The sequence below is a fragment of the Helianthus annuus genome, chromosome 8 (assembly GCF_002127325.2).
Source record: "Helianthus annuus cultivar XRQ/B chromosome 8, HanXRQr2.0-SUNRISE, whole genome shotgun sequence".
NCBI classification, from domain to species: Eukaryota; Viridiplantae; Streptophyta; class Magnoliopsida; order Asterales; family Asteraceae; genus Helianthus; species Helianthus annuus.
Window position 1 is genome coordinate 70,158,316 of NC_035440.2, and position 20,820 is coordinate 70,179,135.

The 20,820-nt window shown below is 40.2% G+C and overlaps 2 protein-coding genes across 2 annotated transcripts; both read left to right on the forward strand.

Annotated features, from left to right (window-relative positions):
• Positions 1-11,866: 11,866 nt before the first annotated feature.
• On the forward strand, positions 11,867-13,268 carry LOC110932472 (protein ALP1-like). Its single transcript, XM_022175804.1, has 3 exons — positions 11,867-12,394; positions 12,476-12,707; positions 12,778-13,268. Exons 1-3 carry the CDS (start codon positions 11,867-11,869, stop codon positions 13,266-13,268), a joined length of 1,251 nt encoding a protein of 416 aa, XP_022031496.1.
• Positions 13,269-14,847: 1,579 nt separating this feature from the next.
• On the forward strand, positions 14,848-16,875 carry LOC110930532. The gene is made up of 5 exons (XM_022173850.2): positions 14,848-15,064; positions 15,537-15,593; positions 16,116-16,163; positions 16,276-16,405; positions 16,517-16,875. Exons 1-5 carry the CDS (start codon positions 15,008-15,010, stop codon positions 16,723-16,725), a joined length of 501 nt encoding a protein of 166 aa, XP_022029542.1. The 5' UTR covers positions 14,848-15,007; the 3' UTR covers positions 16,726-16,875.
• Positions 16,876-20,820: the final 3,945 nt, after the last annotated feature.

The window sequence follows — 20,820 nt, forward strand, 5'->3', positions numbered from 1 at the left end:
TAGAAACCCCAAACCAACAACATTCCATCTCTTCCAAATCTCGGTTCAAGCAAGGATCTCGGACAAGAACTCGGTCAAGATCATCACTCGGACACTCCATCTTCTCGATTCCTTTCTCTTTGTTTTCGGCTCATTCTTCTTCCTCACAACCGGTTAGTGTTGTTATTATGTGCATGAGATTTATGTATGTTTATGAAACTAGAAATGCTTGATTAGTAGCATTATGCATGATTTTAGGATGATTGTGAAGTTTGACTATGTGTAAACTTTTATGTGTAAAATACTTGTAACATGTTCAAAATGACTAGTTGTATGTTCAAACTAAATGGTAGATAATTTGGAGATGAATATGGATTCTTATGACCAAACATGTTCTTGTATGGAAAATGTTATTTAAAGAGGATGAAGCTAGGATGGTGTATAGTTCATGAACTAGTTGGTGTGTGTTTCCTTGTTCTTGCATATTGATCTTGTTAAAATATGTGTGATTTTGGTTCATAAATGTATGGTATGTTTGAATATGAAAACCCTAGAATGATGAACTTGTGATGAACTAGTTGAATATGACTTGAAGATGTAAAAATGGCAAAGTTTGATCTAAGTTACTAATATTCAGATTAGGCAAAGTGTTAGTAGAAACCTTATTGGTTGTTTCCTAATCTGGGTCTGAATTCTTGGTACAAATTGGACTGATGGTTCTGCATCATCACGTGTGCATGAAAGTGACAGCTTCCGACTCGCAACCACGGCATTACGACTCGAGACCACGCCGTTGCGACTCGCAACCAAAGCGTGACAACTCGAAACCACACGATTGCGACTCGAGACTACGACGGTTGCGACTCGCAATCAAAGCGTGACAACTCGAGACCACGGTTGCGACTCGCAACCATAACGTGACAAGCCGAGACCACCTGGTTGCGACTCGAGACCAGCTGGTTGCGACTGGGCTGTCCACTTTGGTTATTGGGCCATTATGTGTTATGGGCTATCTGTTGACTGGGTTATGTGTTGCTGTTGACTGCTTAAATGTTTAGGCCGGCCCAATAACCCCATGACTGTTTACTTGTATGCATGTTACGTGCCTGTATGTGTTTTACGTGAATGCTTGTACACCGAATCTGACCTATACCGGTAACCATGTTAGGACGTGGTGACCAGCGTGTTTGACCAAGTAACCTAAACCTACCGAGCAACCCAAGGTGAGTTCACAACTTAAAGGCATGCGTCCCGGTGGTTTGGGACACGAGACTAAAACAACCCTATCCCCTTGTAAAGGGGATACCATTTACATACCTTCCCTAGTTATTGGGAACAAAACTTACTTTTCCTTCCCTGGTATTGGGAAACCTTTTGGTTAATTACTGTTTATACGGATTGCAACTAACGGCACTAAGCGAAACTCTATCACTCAAGTCCCTACTACAAATACCGATTAGTCGTCGGGGCCAGGCGAACGGGTTATTAGTTGATAGCGCTATTTAGGTGTTTACCAGCCTCACACCGTGCCCTGGTTTGGGATCGGTCGTGAACTAATGTACTCAGGCATCCGTCAATGATGATAGAACATTGACATCGGGGCATCCTGCGGAAACGCAACGGTTACCTAGTGTTCGGTATTGGAAAAACAGTTTAGTCGCTAACTTTTGGGGTAGCTCCCCATGGCATGTATAAACGGATAAATTAACTGGTGAAACAAGTTTTTGGCAATTAAAACTGGACAACTAGTGAACTCACTCAGCATTATTGTTGACCCCTTACTGCATGCTTTGCAGGTGACCAGTGACGAGGGAGCTTGCTGCTTGGGAACGTGTAGTGTCTGTCCACCCTTGTGTTGGGTGCTACCTTATTTTGAACTATGAACTTTGTTTAAACTGCTTTACTTATGCTTCCGCTACTTATTAACTATTTGAACTTAAAACCTTAAACTCTGAACTTGATATTTGCTAAACTTATGGTTAGCAAGTATTACTTTCGTTATCAATTTTAATTATTCAGTATAATTGGTGGCTGGATCCTGGTCAGTCACGCCCTCGAAGCGGGTGCTATCCGCAGGTGGATTTTGGGGGTGTGACAGATTGGTATCAGAGCCATTGGTTATAGTGAACTTGGTTTTAAAAAGGGGAAAAATCTTTTTGGAGAAAACCAGACTATAACCCGTGACTCGCGACGACACTACACTCCAAGTGCAAGGCTCGACACATTTGACCTCATAGCTCGGACCAGTGTTTACTTGTTTGCTTACCTTATGTTTTCTGTTATGCTATACGTACTAGTATGCCTAAATTAGATAGATACACCTCTCTCTTCTATCTCATTCTCGCTACATTACGGCATCACACTCATACTGTGTTTTCTGGTTATGAAGACAATGAGTGGACGTGAAAGGGGAAACATCAACATGACTCAGGCTCAGTTCACTAACCTACTCAACACAGTGGCTGCAGCTTTCGCAGCTCACCCTATAGGTCAGCATGCACCTGCGCAACCACCCGTGTGTACTTTCAAAACTTTCATGGATTGCAAGCCTCTCCCTTTCAACGGCACTGAGGGTGCCATAGGTCTTCTGCATTGGATTGAGAAAATTGAAGCTGTTTTTGCTGTTTGCGAGTGTCCCCCTGCAAATTGGGTGAAATTTGCTACTGCTACGCTTGAAGGAAGCGCGCTTTCTTGGTGGAAGGCGCAGATTCAGATGTTTGGATTGGAAACTGCAAATGCTACTGCATGGGAGGATTTCAAGGATATGATTAAGGATGAATACTGTCACCGGGATGACATCCACAAGCTTGAGAACGAGTACTATGAGCTCAAGATGGTTGGGTCGGAAATTGAAACTTACACCAAGTTGTCCAATGACTATGCTGCTCTTTGCCCAAACATGTCTCGACCTATGTATCGAAGAATCGAACTGTACATCAAGGGTTTGGCTCCAGAAATTCGAAGCCATGTAACTTCAGCCAACCACACTACCATTCAGCCGATTGTTCGACTTGCTCACAAACTCACTGATCAGGCCGTAGAAGAGGGCAGGTTGCCCAAAAGGATCAGTGCTACTGTCGGAACTTCTAGTGACAGCAAGCGTAAGTGGGAAGGAAGTCAAAGCAAGGATGCTAACCCCACTCAGGCCCCAGCACAGCACAGGAAAACTGAAAACAACAAAAGCACTCAGCAACAGGGTGGCTACCGGGGAAGCTACCCTAAGTGCAACAAGTGTAACAGACACCATAATGGGGCATGTAACAAGGGCCAGTGTCAGCGATGCCACAAGATGGGGCATGAAGCCAAGGATTGTAGAAGCCAGTTCCCAGCAAGACAGAATCAGCAACAACCTCAACAGCAACAGCAGCAGGGAAACGACCGAGCATGTTTTAAATGTGGGGCAACAGGGCACTTTAAGAAGGATTGCCCTGAACTGAATCAGAACCGCAACAATAATCAGGGAGCTGGGAACAACAATCAGAACAACAATGCTGGGAATGGTGCTAGAGGAAGGGCTTTCGTGATTGGAGCTGGAGAAGCAAGGAACGACCCCAATGTCGTGGCGGGTAAGTTCCTACTCGATGATCGTTATGTTTCTGTGTTATTTGATTCCGGTGCCGATGCTAGTTATGTGTCCCTACGTATTAGTAAGAAGCTTAAGCGTCCGCTTTCGTTACTAAGTTCTCCTCATATCGTCGAGTTAGCTAATGGTAGAAACATCGAGGCCTCACATGTTGTCAAAGGCTGCAAACTAGAGTTGTCTGGTCAGACATTCAGTATCGACCTTTTCCCTGTTACTCTTGGAAGCTTCGACGTCGTTATTGGTATGGATTGGTTATCCAAGCATCGCGCTGAGATCCTCTGTCAAGAGAAAGCAGTTCGTATTTCTAGCCGTTCTGGCAAACCCCTCATTGTACAAGGTGGCAAAGGTGGAGAAATCTCCGGCGTTATATCGTTCTTGAAGGCCCAGAAGTGTTTACGAAAAGGACACACCGCTATCTTAGCACTTGTCACCAACACGCAGGAAAAGGAAAAGAGGATTGAAGACTTTCCGGTAGTACGCGACTACCCTGAGGTATTTCCTGAGGAATTACCTGGACTCCCTCCCCACCGTCAGGTCGAATTCCAAATCGAGCTAGTTCCAGGAGCAGCGCCTATAGCTCGTGCGCCTTATCGACTAGCCCCCGCAGAATTGAAGGAACTCTCTACTCAACTACAGGAACTCTTGGATAAAGGGTTTATTCGCCCTAGTTCGTCACCCTGGGGAGCACCGGTACTCTTTGTTAAGAAGAAGGATGGCACGTTCCGAATGTGCATTGACTATCGTGAGTTGAACAAGGTTACCATCAAGAATCGTTACCCTCTCCCGCGAATCGATGACCTATTCGATCAACTGCAAGGATCAAGTTACTATTCTAAGATTGACTTGCGATCAGGCTACCATCAGTTAAGGGTCCGTAATGAAGACATCTCCAAAACTGCATTCAGAACTCGTTACGGTCATTATGAATTCCTCGTTATGCCCTTTGGAATGACCAACGCCCCTGCGGTATTCATGGATCTTATGAACCGAGTGTGCAAGCCTTATCTCGACAAGTTTGTGATCGTGTTTATAGACGACATCTTGATCTACTCGAAAAGTCAGGAAGAGCATGAACAGCACCTGCGCCTTATCCTCGAACTCCTTCGCAACGAGCAACTGTATGCCAAGTTCTCGAAATGCGACTTCTGGCTTCGAGAAGTCCATTTCCTTGGGCACGTGGTTAACAAGGATGGGATTCACGTCGACCCTGCAAAGATCGACTCTATAAAGAACTGGCCTACGCCTAAGACTCCGACTGAAGTTCGCCAATTCTTGGGATTGGCAGGTTACTACCGCAGATTCATTCAGGGATTCTCAAAGATTGCACAACCCCTCACTACGCTCACTCAGAAAGGCGTCACCTACAAGTGGAATGAAGCACAGGAATCTGCTTTTCAGAGGCTTAAGGATAACCTCTGCAGTGCTCCTATTCTCTCGTTACCTGAAGGAACTGACGACTTCGTAGTTTACTGCGATGCGTCCATTCATGGGCTCGGTTGCGTGTTGATGCAACGCGAGAAAGTTATTGCTTACGCCTCTCGACAACTTAAGACGCACGAAAGGAACTACACTACGCATGACTTGGAACTAGGAGCGGTGATCTTTGCGCTTAAGATATGGAGACATTACCTGTACGGTACCAAGTGCACCATTTACACCGATCACAGGAGTCTCGAACATATTTTCAAGCAAAAGGAGTTAAACATGCGACAACGCCGATGGGTCGAACTTCTGAATGATTATGAATGCGCCATCAAGTACCATCCGGGCAAGGCCAATGTCGTGGCAGACGCCCTCAGCCGAAAGGACACTATACCAAAGCGCGTGCGAGCATTGCAACTTACTATCCAGTCTAACCTCCCTACCCAGATTCGACATGCTCAAGCTGAAGCATTGAAACCGGAAAACATCAGGGCTGAGTCCCTGCGAGGATCGAGGCAGCAACTAGAACAAAAAGAAGACGGCGCCTACTATGTGGCAGGGCGCATTTGGGTCCCACTTTACGGAGATCTACGAGAGCTTGTGATGGACGAAGCCCATAAGTCCCGTTATTCAGTACATCCTGGTTCAGATAAGATGTACCAAGACTTAAGGACTACTTACTGGTGGCCTGGCATGAAATCCCACATAGCCGCTTACGTTGGCAAATGTTTGACCTGCGCAAGAGTCAAGATCGAGTATCAGAAACCATCAGGCCTACTCCAGCAACCCGAAATCCCGAAATGGAAATGGGAGCAAATTTCCATGGATTTTGTTACGGGGCTACCTATATCCCAACGTGGGAATGACACTATTTGGGTAATAGTAGATCGATTGACTAAGTCTGCACACTTTCTGGCCATTAAGGAAACAGACAAGTTTTCTACCTTAGCAGAAATCTATTTAAAGGAAGTAGTCTCCAGGCACGGGGTGCCAACTTCTATTATTTCCGACCGAGACGCTCGTTTTACTTCCGAGTTGTGGCAAGCTATGCACAAATCCTTTGGCTCACGTTTGGACATGAGCACCGCTTACCACCCACAAACGGATGGGTAGTCTGAACGCACCATCCAAACCCTGGAAGACATGCTTAGAGCATGTGTGATCGATTTTGGCAAGAACTGGGAGAAGCATCTACCGCTGGTGGAATTCTCCTACAACAACAGCTACCACACTAGCATTCAGGCGGCACCTTTTGAGGCACTGTACGGTCGTAAATGCCGATCACCTCTTTGCTGGGCGGAAGTAGGTGACAGTCAACACACAGGCCCAGAACTAGTGGTAGATACAACAGAAAAGATTTCACAGATCAGGCAACGCATGGCGGCAGCTCGTGACCGTCAGAAGAGCTACGCTGACAAGCGTAGGAAACCGCTAGAATTCCAGGTCGGGGACCGGGTTCTACTTAAAGTCTCACCCTGGAAGGGTGTGGTCCGTTTCGGTAAACGAGGCAAGCTGAATCCACGATATGTTGGACCATTCGAAATTACCGAGAAAATCGGTAAGGTTGCTTATAGATTGAACCTGCCTGCAGAGCTGAGTGCAGTGCACAATGTTTTTCACGTGTCTAATCTGAAGAAGTGTCTGTCAGATGAAACACTCATAATTCCTTTCAAGGAACTCACTATTGATGAACAGCTACACTTTACTGAGGAACCGATTGAGATCACGGATCGAGAGATCAAAAACCTCAAACGTAGCCAGATACCCCTTGTGCGAGTTCGTTGGAACTCACGACGCGGCCCAGAGTTTACCTGGGAGCGGGAGGACCAGATGAAGTCTAAGTATCCCCAGTTGTTCCCAAACGAAACCTCCAGCACTGAAGCTACAACTGAATTTCGGGACGAAATTCCAAACTAACGGGGGGATGATGTGACACCCCGTTGAAACACGCTAGCTTGACAGTGGCTGCCTTAACTTTCGGGACGAAAGTTCTTAAAACTTGGGGATAATGTGACACTCTAGGTTTTTCCGAACGAACACGTTGTAATTTTTGCGTATATATATTTGTTATTAAATGGAAACGTGACTTTTACATGATATGTGTGATATGTGTATATATATATACATATATGTATGAGAGCCGAGACCACGACCCGAGACCATGACTCGCAACCACCCGGTTGCGAGTGGGTCACTCGGTCTCGAGTGGGCCCTTGGGCCGTAACCGGCTTGGGCCGAAATCCCCTAAGCTTATGTTGGAACCTTGTATATAAACCCAACCTCCCCCTCATTCTTCATTCTTTAGTTACCACACTTCTCCTATTCTCTCTCAACTAGAAACCCCAAACCAACAACATTCCATCTCTTCCAAATCTCGGTTCAAGCAAGGATCTCGGACAAGAACTCGGTCAAGATCATCACTCGGACACTCCATCTTCTCGATTCCTTTCTCTTTGTTTTCGGCTCATTCTTCTTCCTCACAACCGGTTAGTGTTGTTATTATGTGCATGAGATTTATGTATGTTTATGAAACTAGAAATGCTTGATTAGTAGCATTATGCATGATTTTAGGATGATTGTGAAGTTTGACTATGTGTAAACTTTTATGTGTAAAATACTTGTAACATGTTCAAAATGACTAGTTGTATGTTCAAACTAAATGGTAGATAATTTGGAGATGAATATGGATTCTTATGACCAAACATGTTCTTGTATGGAAAATGTTATTTAAAGAGGATGAACCTAGGATGGTGTATAGTTCATGAACTAGTTGGTGTGTGTTTCCTTGTTCTTGCATATTGATCTTGTTAAAATATGTGTGATTTTGGTTCATAAATGTATGGTATGTTTGAATATGAAAACCCTAGAATGATGAACTTGTGATGAACTAGTTGAATATGACTTGAAGATGTAAAAATGGCAAAGTTTGATCTAAGTTACTAATATTCAGATTAGGCAAAGTGTTAGTAGAAACCTTATTGGTTGTTTCCTAATCTGGGTCTGAATTCTTGGTACAAATTGGACTGATGGTTCTGCATCATCACGTGTGCATGAAAGTGACAGCTTCCGACTCGCAACCACGGCATTACGACTCGAGACCACGCCGTTGCGACTCGCAACCAAAGCGTGACAACTCGAAACCACACGATTGCGACTCGAGACTACGACGGTTGCGACTCGCAATCAAAGCGTGACAACTCGAGACCACGGTTGCGACTCGCAACCATAACGTGACAAGCCGAGACCACCTGGTTGCGACTCGAGACCAGCTGGTTGCGACTGGGCTGTCCACTTTGGTTATTGGGCCATTATGTGTTATGGGCTATCTGTTGACTGGGTTATGTGTTACTGTTGACTGCTTAAATGTTTAGGCCGGCCCAATAACCCCATGACTGTTTACTTGTATGCATGTTACGTGCCTGTATGTGTTTTACGTGAATGCTTGTACACCGAATCTGACCTATACCGGTAACCATGTTAGGACGTGGTGACCAGCGTGTTTGACCAAGTAACCTAAACCTACCGAGCAACCCAAGGTGAGTTCACAACTTAAAGGCATGCGTCCCGGTGGTTTGGGACACGAGACTAAAACAACCCTATCCCCTTGTAAAGGGGATACCATTTACATACCTTCCCTAGTTATTGGGAACAAAACTTACTTTTCCTTCCCTGGTATTGGGAAACCTTTTGGTTAATTACTGTTTATACGGATTGCAACTAACGGCACTAAGCGAAACTCTATCACTCAAGTCCCTACTACAAATACCGATTAGTCGCCGGGGCCAGGCGAACGGGTTATTAGTTGATAGCGCTATTTAGGTGTTTACCAGCCTCACACCGTGCCCTGGTTTGGGATCGGTCGTGAACTAATGTACTCAGGCATCCGTCAATGATGATAGAACATTGACATCGGGGCATCCTGCGGAAACGCAACGGTTACCTAGTGTTCGGTATTGGAAAAACAGTTTAGTCGCTAACTTTTGGGGTAGCTCCCCATGGCATGTATAAACGGATAAATTAACTGGTGAAACAAGTTTTTGGCAATTAAAACTGGACAACTAGTGAACTCACTCAGCATTATTGTTGACCCCTTACTGCATGCTTTGCAGGTGACCAGTGACGAGGGAGCTTGCTGCTTGGGAACGTGTAGTGTCTGTCCACCCTTGTGTTGGGTGCTACCTTATTTTGAACTATGAACTTTGTTTAAACTGCTTTACTTATGCTTCCGCTACTTATTAACTATTTGAACTTAAAACCTTAAACTCTGAACTTGATATTTGCTAAACTTATGGTTAGCAAGTATTACTTTCGTTATCAATTTTAATTATTCAGTATAATTGGTGGCTGGATCCTGGTCAGTCACGCCCTCGAAGCGGGTGCTATCCGCAGGTGGATTTTGGGGGTGTGACAAACTGGTACCGAACCGGTACCGAAAAATCTAAAACCTAGGTACCGAATCGGTAATGAAAATAATTCGGTACCGGTTCGGTACCGGTTTTTAACCTTAAGTTTACATATTAAAACAAACCCAACGGTACCGAGCTCATCCCTATTAGTCATGGATTTTCGGTACCGGTTTTTTCAGTACCGGTTCAGTAATTGTTGTTGATTACTTGATTTTCATCCCTAGTGGCATCTTGGGGGAGGGATAAAACTTTGTGACTAATAGGTCCCGAGTTCGATTCCCACAAAGGGGGTTTTTCCATATTTGTTGGGTTTCCTGCTGAATTGGTGTATAGGCATTATGCCTAGTGGAGATGGATATGATCGGGTGGTTCCGCTGGTGGCACGATGATACTCCAGTGGTCTGTCAGTGATCCAAATATGCCGTTAAAAAAAACCCAACGACTTTGACCGGGAAAACAAAGTGATAAACTACCATGATTTTAAAGTGTCCCCCAACTACTTACTTCTTTTTCCGATACACAGGTGGTGCTTGGGATTCCTTATTTTACCAACTTATTAACTTATTTACTTCTTCAAAAGATAAAAAAGGACTTTTAGAGTGTTTGGGATTGTATGTGATATGAGGTAAGAAGTCAATAAGTTAGAAATTCTGACTTATTAAGTGCCTGTTTGGGTAAGCTTATTTTGGGCGAATTATAACTTATTTGCTTATTTGAAAAGCAAATAAGCAAAAAATCTGTTTGGGTAAAGTAATAAGTGTTTTTAAAATGACTTTTATAAGCAGCAAATAAGTTAGTTTTGAAAAGTCACGAGATTGGGACTTTTCAAAATTTGCTTATAACTTTTCATCCACAAATTACCCAAATACCCTCTATCCTAATACACGCTTGTTTCTTCTCCACAAAAACATCAGGCCTTTCTTCTCCACAACCACAGCCGCAAACCACACACCTCCCTCACACACCGTTCGGTCGCCGGTTCCCCCTTACGCCGTCGCCCCCGTCACCAGGTAAGAAATGTATCATGATTGTTTGATTGTTTGTCAGAAAGTTGTTCTATTTTTTCAATTTCTTGATTGTTTGTTTGTTTGATTTGTTCAATATCATGATTGTTTGATTGTTGGTTAGAAATTGTTGGTCAGAAATTGTTTATTTATAAATGCTAGTTGTTCAATTTATGCAGGATTCTTTGATTTGGGTAGTTTATACATATGTTTAATCTTCATTGCTTTTGTGACTAACGAATGTGTTTAGATTAGAATGTTGATTTGGTATCTTTTAGATTAGGAATGTTGAACTTGTATATGTATATTATAGGTAATGGAAGAAAACTGCACAAATGTTGTTGAATGTGAAACGTCAACTAAAAAGAATAAACCAAGAACCGTGTGGGATAATGCTTCATTCAAGGAGTTTGTCGAAGTTTGCTTGCTTGAACGTAGAAAAGGAAATAGACCGGGTACTACCTTTAGTAAGCTTGGGTGGGGGAATATAGAAAAAAACCATGAAGGAAAAAACCGGCAAAGTCTTTGAAAAAAAAACAACTTAGAAACAAATGGGACTTCATGAAAAAAGAATGGAAGCTTTACGACCGCTTAATAAGGCTTGAAACTGGGATCGGTGGGACGAGGAGCTTAATCGAGGCATCGCCTGAGTGGTGGGATGAGAAAATAAAGGTAAGTTATACTTTTTTTTAATCATTTGTGGTTATGAACTTATGATTGCAACTTGAAAACCCATTAATTAACCTTTTCAACTTGTAGGAAAATAAAAAATTTGCCAGATTTAGGGGAGCAAATTTGGAAATATTCGAGTCGGTTTATGCTGATTTATTTTGGGATTCTGTTGCCGTTGGGGATAGACACAGACTCCATTACAGTTTTTAAACGACAACAATCTGAGCGATGTTCGAATTGAGGAAAACATGGAGGGCAAAGGAGACAGCGATGAAATGAATTTAGGTGATGATGAGTCTTTGTTTACCAGTTTCGTTGAAAGTAGTTCAAGTAAAAGGAAGAAGGATGTTGCCAACAAACGTTCAACCAAGAGTAAAGCTTCATCGTTTGAGGAAAAGCTAGATGTTGTACTAGATGCCTTATCAACAAAAAGCACGCAAACTTTTCCACTAAATGATCCCTCGGCTACAATAGCGGATTGCATGAACATTGTCATCACTTTTCCCGACTTTGAAGAAGGTTCAAAAAAGTATTCACAAGCCTTGCGTTTCTTCATCAAAAATCAAAACCGTGAAGCTTTTATGTATCCCAAGACTTATGAAGCAAAGATGGAGTTCCTTAAGTTACTTATGGAAGAATAAGTTGTTTGACATTATGTGTTGTTTGACGTTTTATTTTATGTTTTAGTTTGACATTATGTGTTGTTTGACGTTTTAATTGAAGTGTTGTTTGACATTTTAATTTATGTTATCGTATGACATTATGTGTTGTTTGACGTTTTAATTTATGTGTTGTAGAGGATGGATAGTGATTACTCTGGTTCAGATGATAGTGAGGAAGAACAAAGGGACTATGAGGTTATAGAATTTAAAAGGTTATGTGGAGTGGTTGTGAAAGGGATAATAATAGCTCATAACTTGCGTAACGCGCGTACACCATGTCACACTTCGGCTCGCACTGGGCACAAGTATATTAATGAAATTCTTAATGGCCATCCGAGACGGTGTTATGATATGCTTCGGATGGACATACCGGTTTTTAGACAGTTATGTGTTGATCTTGTTACTAAATACGGATTGAAACAAACACGTCATGTGTCTATTGAGGAGTCGGTCGGAATGTTATTGATGACTTTGGGTCATGGATGTACAAATAGGCTTGTGCAAGAATCTTTTAACCATTTTGGTGAAACAATTCACAGACATTTTTATAAAGTTTTGGCAGCCGTGATTAAGATGAGTGCTGATATCATCAAGCCAGCCGCAAACTATAATGATGATGTACCTGCATATATATTAAACAATCCTCGGTATTATCCAATGTTCGAGGTATTATCTAATGTTTGATGTATATAATGCTACAGGTATTTTAACAAATGTTTTAATTATGTTATCGTTTTGTATTTATAGAACTGCATTGGCGCTATAGACGGGACACACGTGATGGCATCGGTTCCATTGAAAGAGCAACCGAAGTACATTGGTCGAAAGGGATACGCTACACAAAATGTAATGGCTGTTTGTGATTTTAACATGTGTTTTACATTTGTATGGGCCGGATGGGAGGGAACTGCACATGACACGAGAATTTTTAATCAAGCGTTAGATAATGTGGGACTTCAATTTCCACATCCCACGGGTGGTTAGTATACTTTTAGTAATGTCAATTTTATGCGTTTAAAACGAATATTAACTTTTTCTTTTAATTCCAGATAAATATTATGTTGTTGATGCCGGATACCCAACTACTAGAGGGTATCTTGCACCATACAAAGGCACGAACATTCATTATCATATAGCGGATTTTCGACGTCCACAAACTAGCGCTATGCGTGCTCCTCAAGGACCAAAAGAGACATTTAATTATTACCACTCATCGTTGCGAAATATCATTGAACGGACTTTTGGAGTGTGGAAAGCTAGGTGGGCGTTATTGAGAGATATGCATGTTGGTTTCACGTACAACCACCAAGTGAGTATTGTGATAACATCGATGGCGCTCCATAATTTTATTAGGAGGGCCGGTGGGTTTGATGACTTATTTGATATGGCACAACAAGAATCTTACAATCCCAGAGGAGGTGGTACTAGTGACAAAGTTCACGCAGAAGTTCAGGCTACAAGTCGTACACATGGTGATGACCTGCATATGGCAGCGATCCGAGATATCATTGCGCAAGATATAATGACATTGCGGGGATAAACATGCAGTCGTTTCTATTGTAGGGATGAATGTACTATAAGAACTATGGTGGTATTATTGTGCTTTTGGGTTTGTTTGTTTGTTTGTCGGGTTTTTTTTTTTTTTTTTTTTTTTTTTGTGAAAGACATATAATTTATCGTTTCTATTGTAGGGAACTATGGTGGTATTATTGTGCTTTTGGGTTTCTTTGTTTATTTATTATTATTAATTTTTTTTTTTGTAAAAGACAATTTTTATTTTGTAAGGTTTTATGTTAATGACCATTTTATTAGGAAGGGGAGAGAAACAAAAAAGCTAAGACCGTGGGGTATGGTGGGGCGGGGGGTTGGGCTTGGGTTGGGACATTTGCTGACACGTGTAAAGTGAGCCCCCCACTGCCTGATTACGTGTCCGCGGGGTATGGCAGGGCGTGGGTTGGGCTTGGGTTGTGTGCACCGCGTGGTAGAATAGTTTTTAAAAAAAATATACAAAAAATTTATAAAAAATCACACAACATTTAAAAAAAAACCTATAACTTCATTAAAATTTTAAAAATTACATAATCCTAAAAATTACATAATTTCTAAAAATTTAAAAATAAACAAACCTAGAGTGTTAAAAAAATTTCAAAAAGGTCGATCTTGTCGAACGCCTTGTTTTCCTTGCCTCGAAACTCTATGTTCGCCACCGCCACCCGGTCCTCGTGGCTTAACTCGCCACCGGGAACGGCTTCGTAGTAAGCCTTGAAACGCTCGAGCTTGGGCCGTAGCTCGCGCCATTTATGTTGGCACACGTTGAGGTTGTGGCGGTCGTTACCGACGTTATGTCGGTAGGCCGCGAATGCTTCCGTCCAATATTTTGTTTGGCCCGGTGGCCGCCCCTTCATAGCGTCGACGACGCTAGTGACGAGTGCCATTTCTTCTTCACGGGTCCAGGATGCCATAGCGGTGTTGGGTTCGTGGGATGGGGGGACCAGTGGGGTAGCGGGTTCAAGACTGGGTAGCCGGTGGGGTTTCGGTTCGTGGGATGGGGGGACCAGTGGGTTAGGGGTTACAAATATATAGAGGTTGTTGGGAGACCGGGGTGGCGGTTTGGTGGTATGGGGGGACCGTTTGAATTTTTAATTTCAAAATTTGAAATAGCCGCCTGACGTGGCGGGGTGAGCAAATGAAAATCCGCCAGCTCGCTTGGCCATACCGCCCACGCCCGGCTTGAAAGCCAAGCCCCAAGGGGCCACGCCCTAACCTAAGCCCACCCGGGGTGGAGGCTTGGGCGTTTTACCCCAACCCACGCCCCAACCCAAGCCCCATACCCCACGGCCTAAGCCAAACACTTTTTAAAAAATAACTTATTGACTTATTAAAAGAATGTCCTTTTTGATAATTTTACATGAATAAGGTAAGCCAAACAATTTTAACAAAACAACTTATTGGCTTATTTACTTTTCCCATCAAATAAGCTTATCCAAACATTTTTTTTAAAGTTGTTCTCAAAAAATCATAAGTAAATAAGTATTTTTTCACAAAAAATGATTTTTGAGTTAAATAAGCTTAACGAAACACGCCCAAGCTTCTCAAAGAAGTTAGTTTTCAAAAGGAAAGCAGACATGCCCACAATATTTAGTTTACTCACCATCCACTGGATTCCCTCACCTTCCAACGCCACCTCTGTTCCCCTCAAGGAGTCATCATCATATCACCTGAACCCTAACCCTAAGCCTTATAATCTTTAACACCAATTCCTTTTAATCCGAATTCATTATGGTGAGAACAAGAAAAAGATTTTATGGTGAAGAAGTCTCACAATCTTCATCAAATGTAAGTCTTGCACTGATAATCTTCATCAAATGTAAATATCTGTTGTTGTTCGGTTAATCTACATTTCTTTCAAATAGTAATTGTTGTTGATTACTTGATTTTATTCGACTTTTCTTTGATTTTATTTGACTTTTCTTTCTTTCTACACTGTGGTATAGCCACACTAAGCCGCCACTATATACAACCGGCTTCTGTTTTTTGGTAGGAGTGAGGTTTAAAAGAGTAGAAGATGAATGTAGTCAAGCTTTTGGTATCAACTGATTTCATAGGGCGTTGAATGAGTTAAAAGTTACATGTTGAAACTGTCAATGGGTCAATTTCTGTTGAAAACGGTTTAAATGCCGCAGTCTATGTATTAAAACTTATACCTTAATGCCCCCTATCTATGCTTGTGCTATAATGCTACTTTTGTAACGTTGGGTTACACTCTTTTAAGTACCTGGTAATTTTTATTTTGTTTCCCCTTTTACAGAGTCAGCACATGAAAAGAAGAAGACTACAAAAAGACACAAGTTTTCATATATCTGATGTAAGTCCATAGATTTCAATATACAATAGGACCATTATTTACCATAGGAGTACAAATATTTCGATAATTCCAAATTTGAGATCATAAAGGACTGCTATTTTCAATAATAAGGAGCACAAATATTTTGAAGGAATGAATCTTTCTGTTGTTTTTAGTTTTGTTTAAATGTTTTTTTGACAGCTCATTTGAGTCTGAGTAAGAACATTCAACAGTGGTTTCTATCTTTTTTCCTTTCACATCTTCCATTACAATACACATTCTGTTAGGACTCATAAAACTTTGCATGACCAACCCTTTATCTGGATGAAACACCTTACATACCTTGTCCTTTATGAAGAGAAAGTAGAAACCATTTCTTGTAATTGACCAACACTCAATAGGTTATTCTTAAGATCAGGGACATAGTAGACTTCTTGATTGAACAATAAAACTTAAAGACTGCGAGAAATAAATAAATAAATACCTGAGTAGGAAGGATCGTTTTGCTTTAATGACTGCCAAAGGATCTTTTTTCTTTTACAGGGTAAGCGACAAAAAAAGAGCAAAGAGAGGAGTTTTTTTACATTCGATGTAAGTTCATAGATTTCAATATATATTTTTTTGCCAATTTTGATAATCCAATATATCTCTCTCTCTCTCTCTCTCTCTTTATTCAACATTGCCACATTGGTTATGCATGCAGAAGACCCGCGGCCCTTATCCTATTGAATGTGAAAATTGGGGTCAAATGAATCGTATTTTTGGTGGTTGTACTCCATCCACTTCAACAGGGAGGAGTTCGCAGTCAAGGAGCACTTCCTCTATAAGCTCAGGTGTGTATAAGCAAGTAAAAAAAGCTGTGGGTCAATTTATAATATCAGGTGACTTAATAGCAGGTCAAGGATGCTGGTAAATTTTTTGACTATACTTATCATATGTTTCAGGTCATCTAAATAAGTTGAAACTACGCGATGCTCTTGCTGAATTGGCACATTCTGGTCTTTTGGACTTGGATGACATTGAAAGAGTCGAACAATATGTAACCAAATGCAAAACCAGTCTGCACGTTTTTATAGGGGGATCTCAGGAGTATAGGGCGTCCGTGGTTCGCAAGTATCTGGAGAACGATTCTCAAGTCCCAAACTCCGTTTAGCAAACTTGAAAAAATGGGAACTCAGTTGTGAATGTATTGTGGTTGATACAATTAAGAGAATTGAAATTTTGTAGTTCATACAACTACAAGTGTAAAACTGGGGATTATTTTCTATTGTTCCTTAACAGAAGTGTTTTTCCTTATTTGTTTAGTTTGTTCCTTTTGCATTATAAATGGCTTATATACGTTCAATTGAGTTATATGATTGTATGAGTTTTATTTTTTGAAATTTAACATATTTTATTATTGTATTATTAATATGTTTAAAATATTATTAATATATACACATATCACAATTACCCATATCAAACTCACTCAGTTGTACACAACCCCCAAACCTTCTCCGATGGAACCAGTGGTGGCCATGGTGGTTTATATTAGCATTGTGAGTTAAATGCTTGGTTGGTTCATGTGATTTTCAAAAATTGCAGACTTTGTCCTAGTGGTTTACTAATTACACGTTTTGGTCTCAAAACTTATCAAAAATGCACTCTGTTGGTCCCTAGTCCTAACATCAGTTAAATTTCTCGGTTAACTATGTGTGAAATGACTATATTACCCCTGAATAATTAAAACAAATAAAAAAATATATAAAGAACTCATCTTCTTCAACCTCTTTCTCATCTCTTCCTTTCCCTATCAACCACCACTCCACCTGCCACCATCTAGTGACACCACCACCACCTAACCACCACCACCACTGGTTCACCACCATCAGCCGACTAGCACAACACAGCCCACAACCTCTCCCCAGTTTCAAAACCCATATCAAAAACCCCTAATTTCAATCCTAATTAAAACCCACCTCAATTATCATTTGTACGGAATCGAAATCCGATGCTCCAGACTTCAACTTGATTTAGGGGAGTTTGACTTCAAACGTAACCCAAAATTGGATGTGGCGGCTCACAATCTCAGCCCTCGAAACACCGCTGCACCTTCGGTCACTACATCCAACATCGATTTTGGGCTTGAGTAGTCAGCTCAGCTGGTTCAAAATGGAACCACGACATCCCTCAATCACGACGTCTCTTATAAAACATTTGATTCGGCCATGGATGAAGTGGCAACACAAGCTAAGGGGAGTAGTAAAAAGTCGCTCAAGATCTGATCCTGGTTCGGTCCAACAGACCACCACAATCTCACCGCTACAATCAAACCCTGCATCATGTTCAACAATCCATTCTTCAGTGGTTATACATCCCCCAAAACTGTCATCATTATCCAACAATTCAGCAGCGTTGAAGATTCCGTAAGTGTTTTGAGGATTTTTAGTGAGAAAAAGCTTAAACAAGATCTCGTCAATCAGAAATCAGGTATGTGAAGCTAAAACAAGTGTCAATAATAAAGAAATCGATGTGAATGATGTGAGAGAGATCGTGGAGGAATAACAATGGAGTTGGTGATGATGAGGGATGGCAACTTGTAATTAGTAATGAAGGATTATAAAGAGAGTTAATAAGCAAGGGTATTTTGGTCATTTAACATGGACTTAACTGAAAATTTAACTGATGTTAGGGCTAGGGACCAACCGAGTGCATTTTTGACAAGTTTTGGGACCAAGCATGTAATTAGTAAACCACTAGGACCAAGCGTGTAATTAGTAAACCACTAGGACCAAGTCTTCAATTTTTGAAAACCACAAGGACCAACCAAGCATTTAACTCTATCATTGTTTTAGTTGTTGTGTTTGAGATCATATATAATAACTTAGAAACTAATATTTTGATATATAAAAATAAGGATGTCTCAATGGTATATTTAAAATTTTATAAAACTTGATACATTAAAAGTTATTAATGTAAAAACAAATTATAAGAAAAAATAAATATAATTATATAAAAATCAAAATTTTAAACTTATATAATATGTTTGATTCAAAAGTTGTCTGAGTCGACAGATTTGGCTTACGTTATTAATGTTAAAACAAATTATAAGAAAAAATAAATATAATTATATAAAAATCAAAATTTTAAACTTATATAATATGTTTGATTCAAAAGTTGTCTGAGTCGAAAGATTTGGCTGAAAAGTAATCGGAACCGACATAATTGGTTCTAAATTTGGCGGGGGCGATCAACCTTTGTTTTGGCAGGATGGCGTTTTTTTTTCAAAAGTTGTTGGAGCAGACGGGTTTTGTTCAAAATCATTGAAACCGATGGATTTAAACTTATGGCTAGTTTTAGTTGGCTCTAATAAAACTTGTTGGCGAAGATGATTTTTATTAATATAAGGATGAATAAAGAATCCAAACATTTTTTTAATATTTTCTTTTAACAAAACGGGTCATAAACACAATAATATATACAAATTCTTTTATATATACAAAAAAAAAACTTTGACCTCTCAAATACTTGGGCACTATGAATGTGGACTTCGCAGACCCAACGTATCTGTTAAAAAAGAATTATAATATTAACTTAATAATCAAACTAATTTTCTTAAGCAGGTCAACCCTAACCAGACGACCTGTTAACCTGTTTAATAATTTTAGAGAAGTTAATATTTTTATTTTAAAGAGAAGTTGTTTTGAAATTTAAAGTTAAATACTTAGTTTGTTAATTTTTCATATATCAATTAACTTTTAAAAGTTAATATGTATGCAAATATATATATATATATATATAATAACTTAGAAACTAATATTTTGATATATAAAAATCAAGTAAACTATATATAAGCCATAATATTTTTCGGCACTTTGATTTTACCAAGTCGTTCAGGGCGTCTTTTACTTGTTGCTCCATATCCGCGAAAGAGCGGAACGTCGAGAGGGATCGTAAGAGACGCTGCCTAGTTGGCTCGATCTCGACCTTTCAAATAGCAAACAAGTCCTCCCCAAGCATCATCCTTCTGTTTGGTCATGGAGTTGTATATGTGCAACTCGAACTCAAGTATCATCCTCAAATAGTGTTGTAATAGTGTTGTAACTCCATATATATATATATATCACATACACATATATAATAATAATATGCACACACACAGCCAGGCAACTTGCATTACTCCCCCCCCCCAATCGCCCTAAAAATCGTCGGGGGCGGTGTTCCAAGCCAAAATCGGCATAGTTTTAGTATACCATTGATATTTTAAAACGTACAAATGAAATTAACGTATACCATTAATGCGAAACTAAAGATTTTTAATATCATTAATTATTGTTAAAACGTATTATTGTTAATTTAATTCTCATTGGCAATCTCATAACGTATACCAATTTTAAAACTGTAGTAAATTTTAATTCCCATTAAAAATAATAATTATAATTTTTATTTATTTAATAAAAAGTAGTGAAGGTTGGGTTGCTAAGACTAAAATGGGTTGATTGACCGACCGGATTGACGTGGTTCGCGACCTGCCATCCAAATTTCATTTGTCTTTTTATCCAAGTAGCAAACCAAACAAACTTTTAGTTTGGCGATGAGAATGGTTAGACTACTCCCATTGGCAATCTCATAATGAGATTGGTGGGCACAAAGTTAAAAAAGAAATTGAAAAAATAAAATAAAACAATCTAGATTGGTAATCTAGGTTGGTGGAGCAAACCAAGATTAAAATCCATACTAACTCCCAATAAATTAATTATTCAATTAACTTTTAATATTCTAACTAAAAATAATAATTAGATACACGATATTTCTTAAAAAAATCATGAACATTCCGACATAAATTTTATTAAAAACAGACTTCGTTAAAAATATACTTTTTTTTTAAGTGGGGATGGGTTGTGAATTCGCGTATATACAACTCGAACTCAAGCATCATCCTCAAATAGCAAACGGGTCCTCCCCAAGCATCATCCTCAAATAACAAACTTGACAAACTTTTACAAGGTGTAAGACTATAATGCAATTTAGTAGCTATAATTATATTTTTTATATACTCTTTGTGATTATAGTTTTTATTTAAATGTAGGGCGACTGTGCCATGCTACAAACATATATAAACGAGATCGTCTTGCACCGGTATCCTAAACAAGTTTGACAGATGATGGTGATATTTGGACATTTGGAGCTGATGTGAGCAGTGCATTAGTGTTGACGTGCCGCATCATGCTCGGGTGAATTACTTTCACAATTTCACCCGAGCTAATGA

Excerpts from the sequence above, each read along its gene's own strand:
- LOC110930532 (XM_022173850.2), top strand. The coding sequence starts at position 15,008 with ATGGTGAGAACAAGAAAAAGATTTTATGGTGAAGAAGTCTCACAATCT. Across the intron at positions 15,065-15,536 it reads TCTCACAATCTTCATCAAAT|AGTCAGCACATGAAAAGAAG; the intron begins GTAAGTCTTGCA and ends CCCCTTTTACAG. Across the intron at positions 16,406-16,516 it reads CACTTCCTCTATAAGCTCAG|GTCATCTAAATAAGTTGAAA; the intron begins GTGTGTATAAGC and ends CATATGTTTCAG.
- LOC110932472 (XM_022175804.1), top strand. The coding sequence starts at position 11,867 with ATGGATAGTGATTACTCTGGTTCAGATGATAGTGAGGAAGAACAAAGG. Across the intron at positions 12,395-12,475 it reads GGTATTATCCAATGTTCGAG|AACTGCATTGGCGCTATAGA; the intron begins GTATTATCTAAT and ends TTGTATTTATAG. Across the intron at positions 12,708-12,777 it reads ATTTCCACATCCCACGGGTG|ATAAATATTATGTTGTTGAT; the intron begins GTTAGTATACTT and ends TTTTAATTCCAG.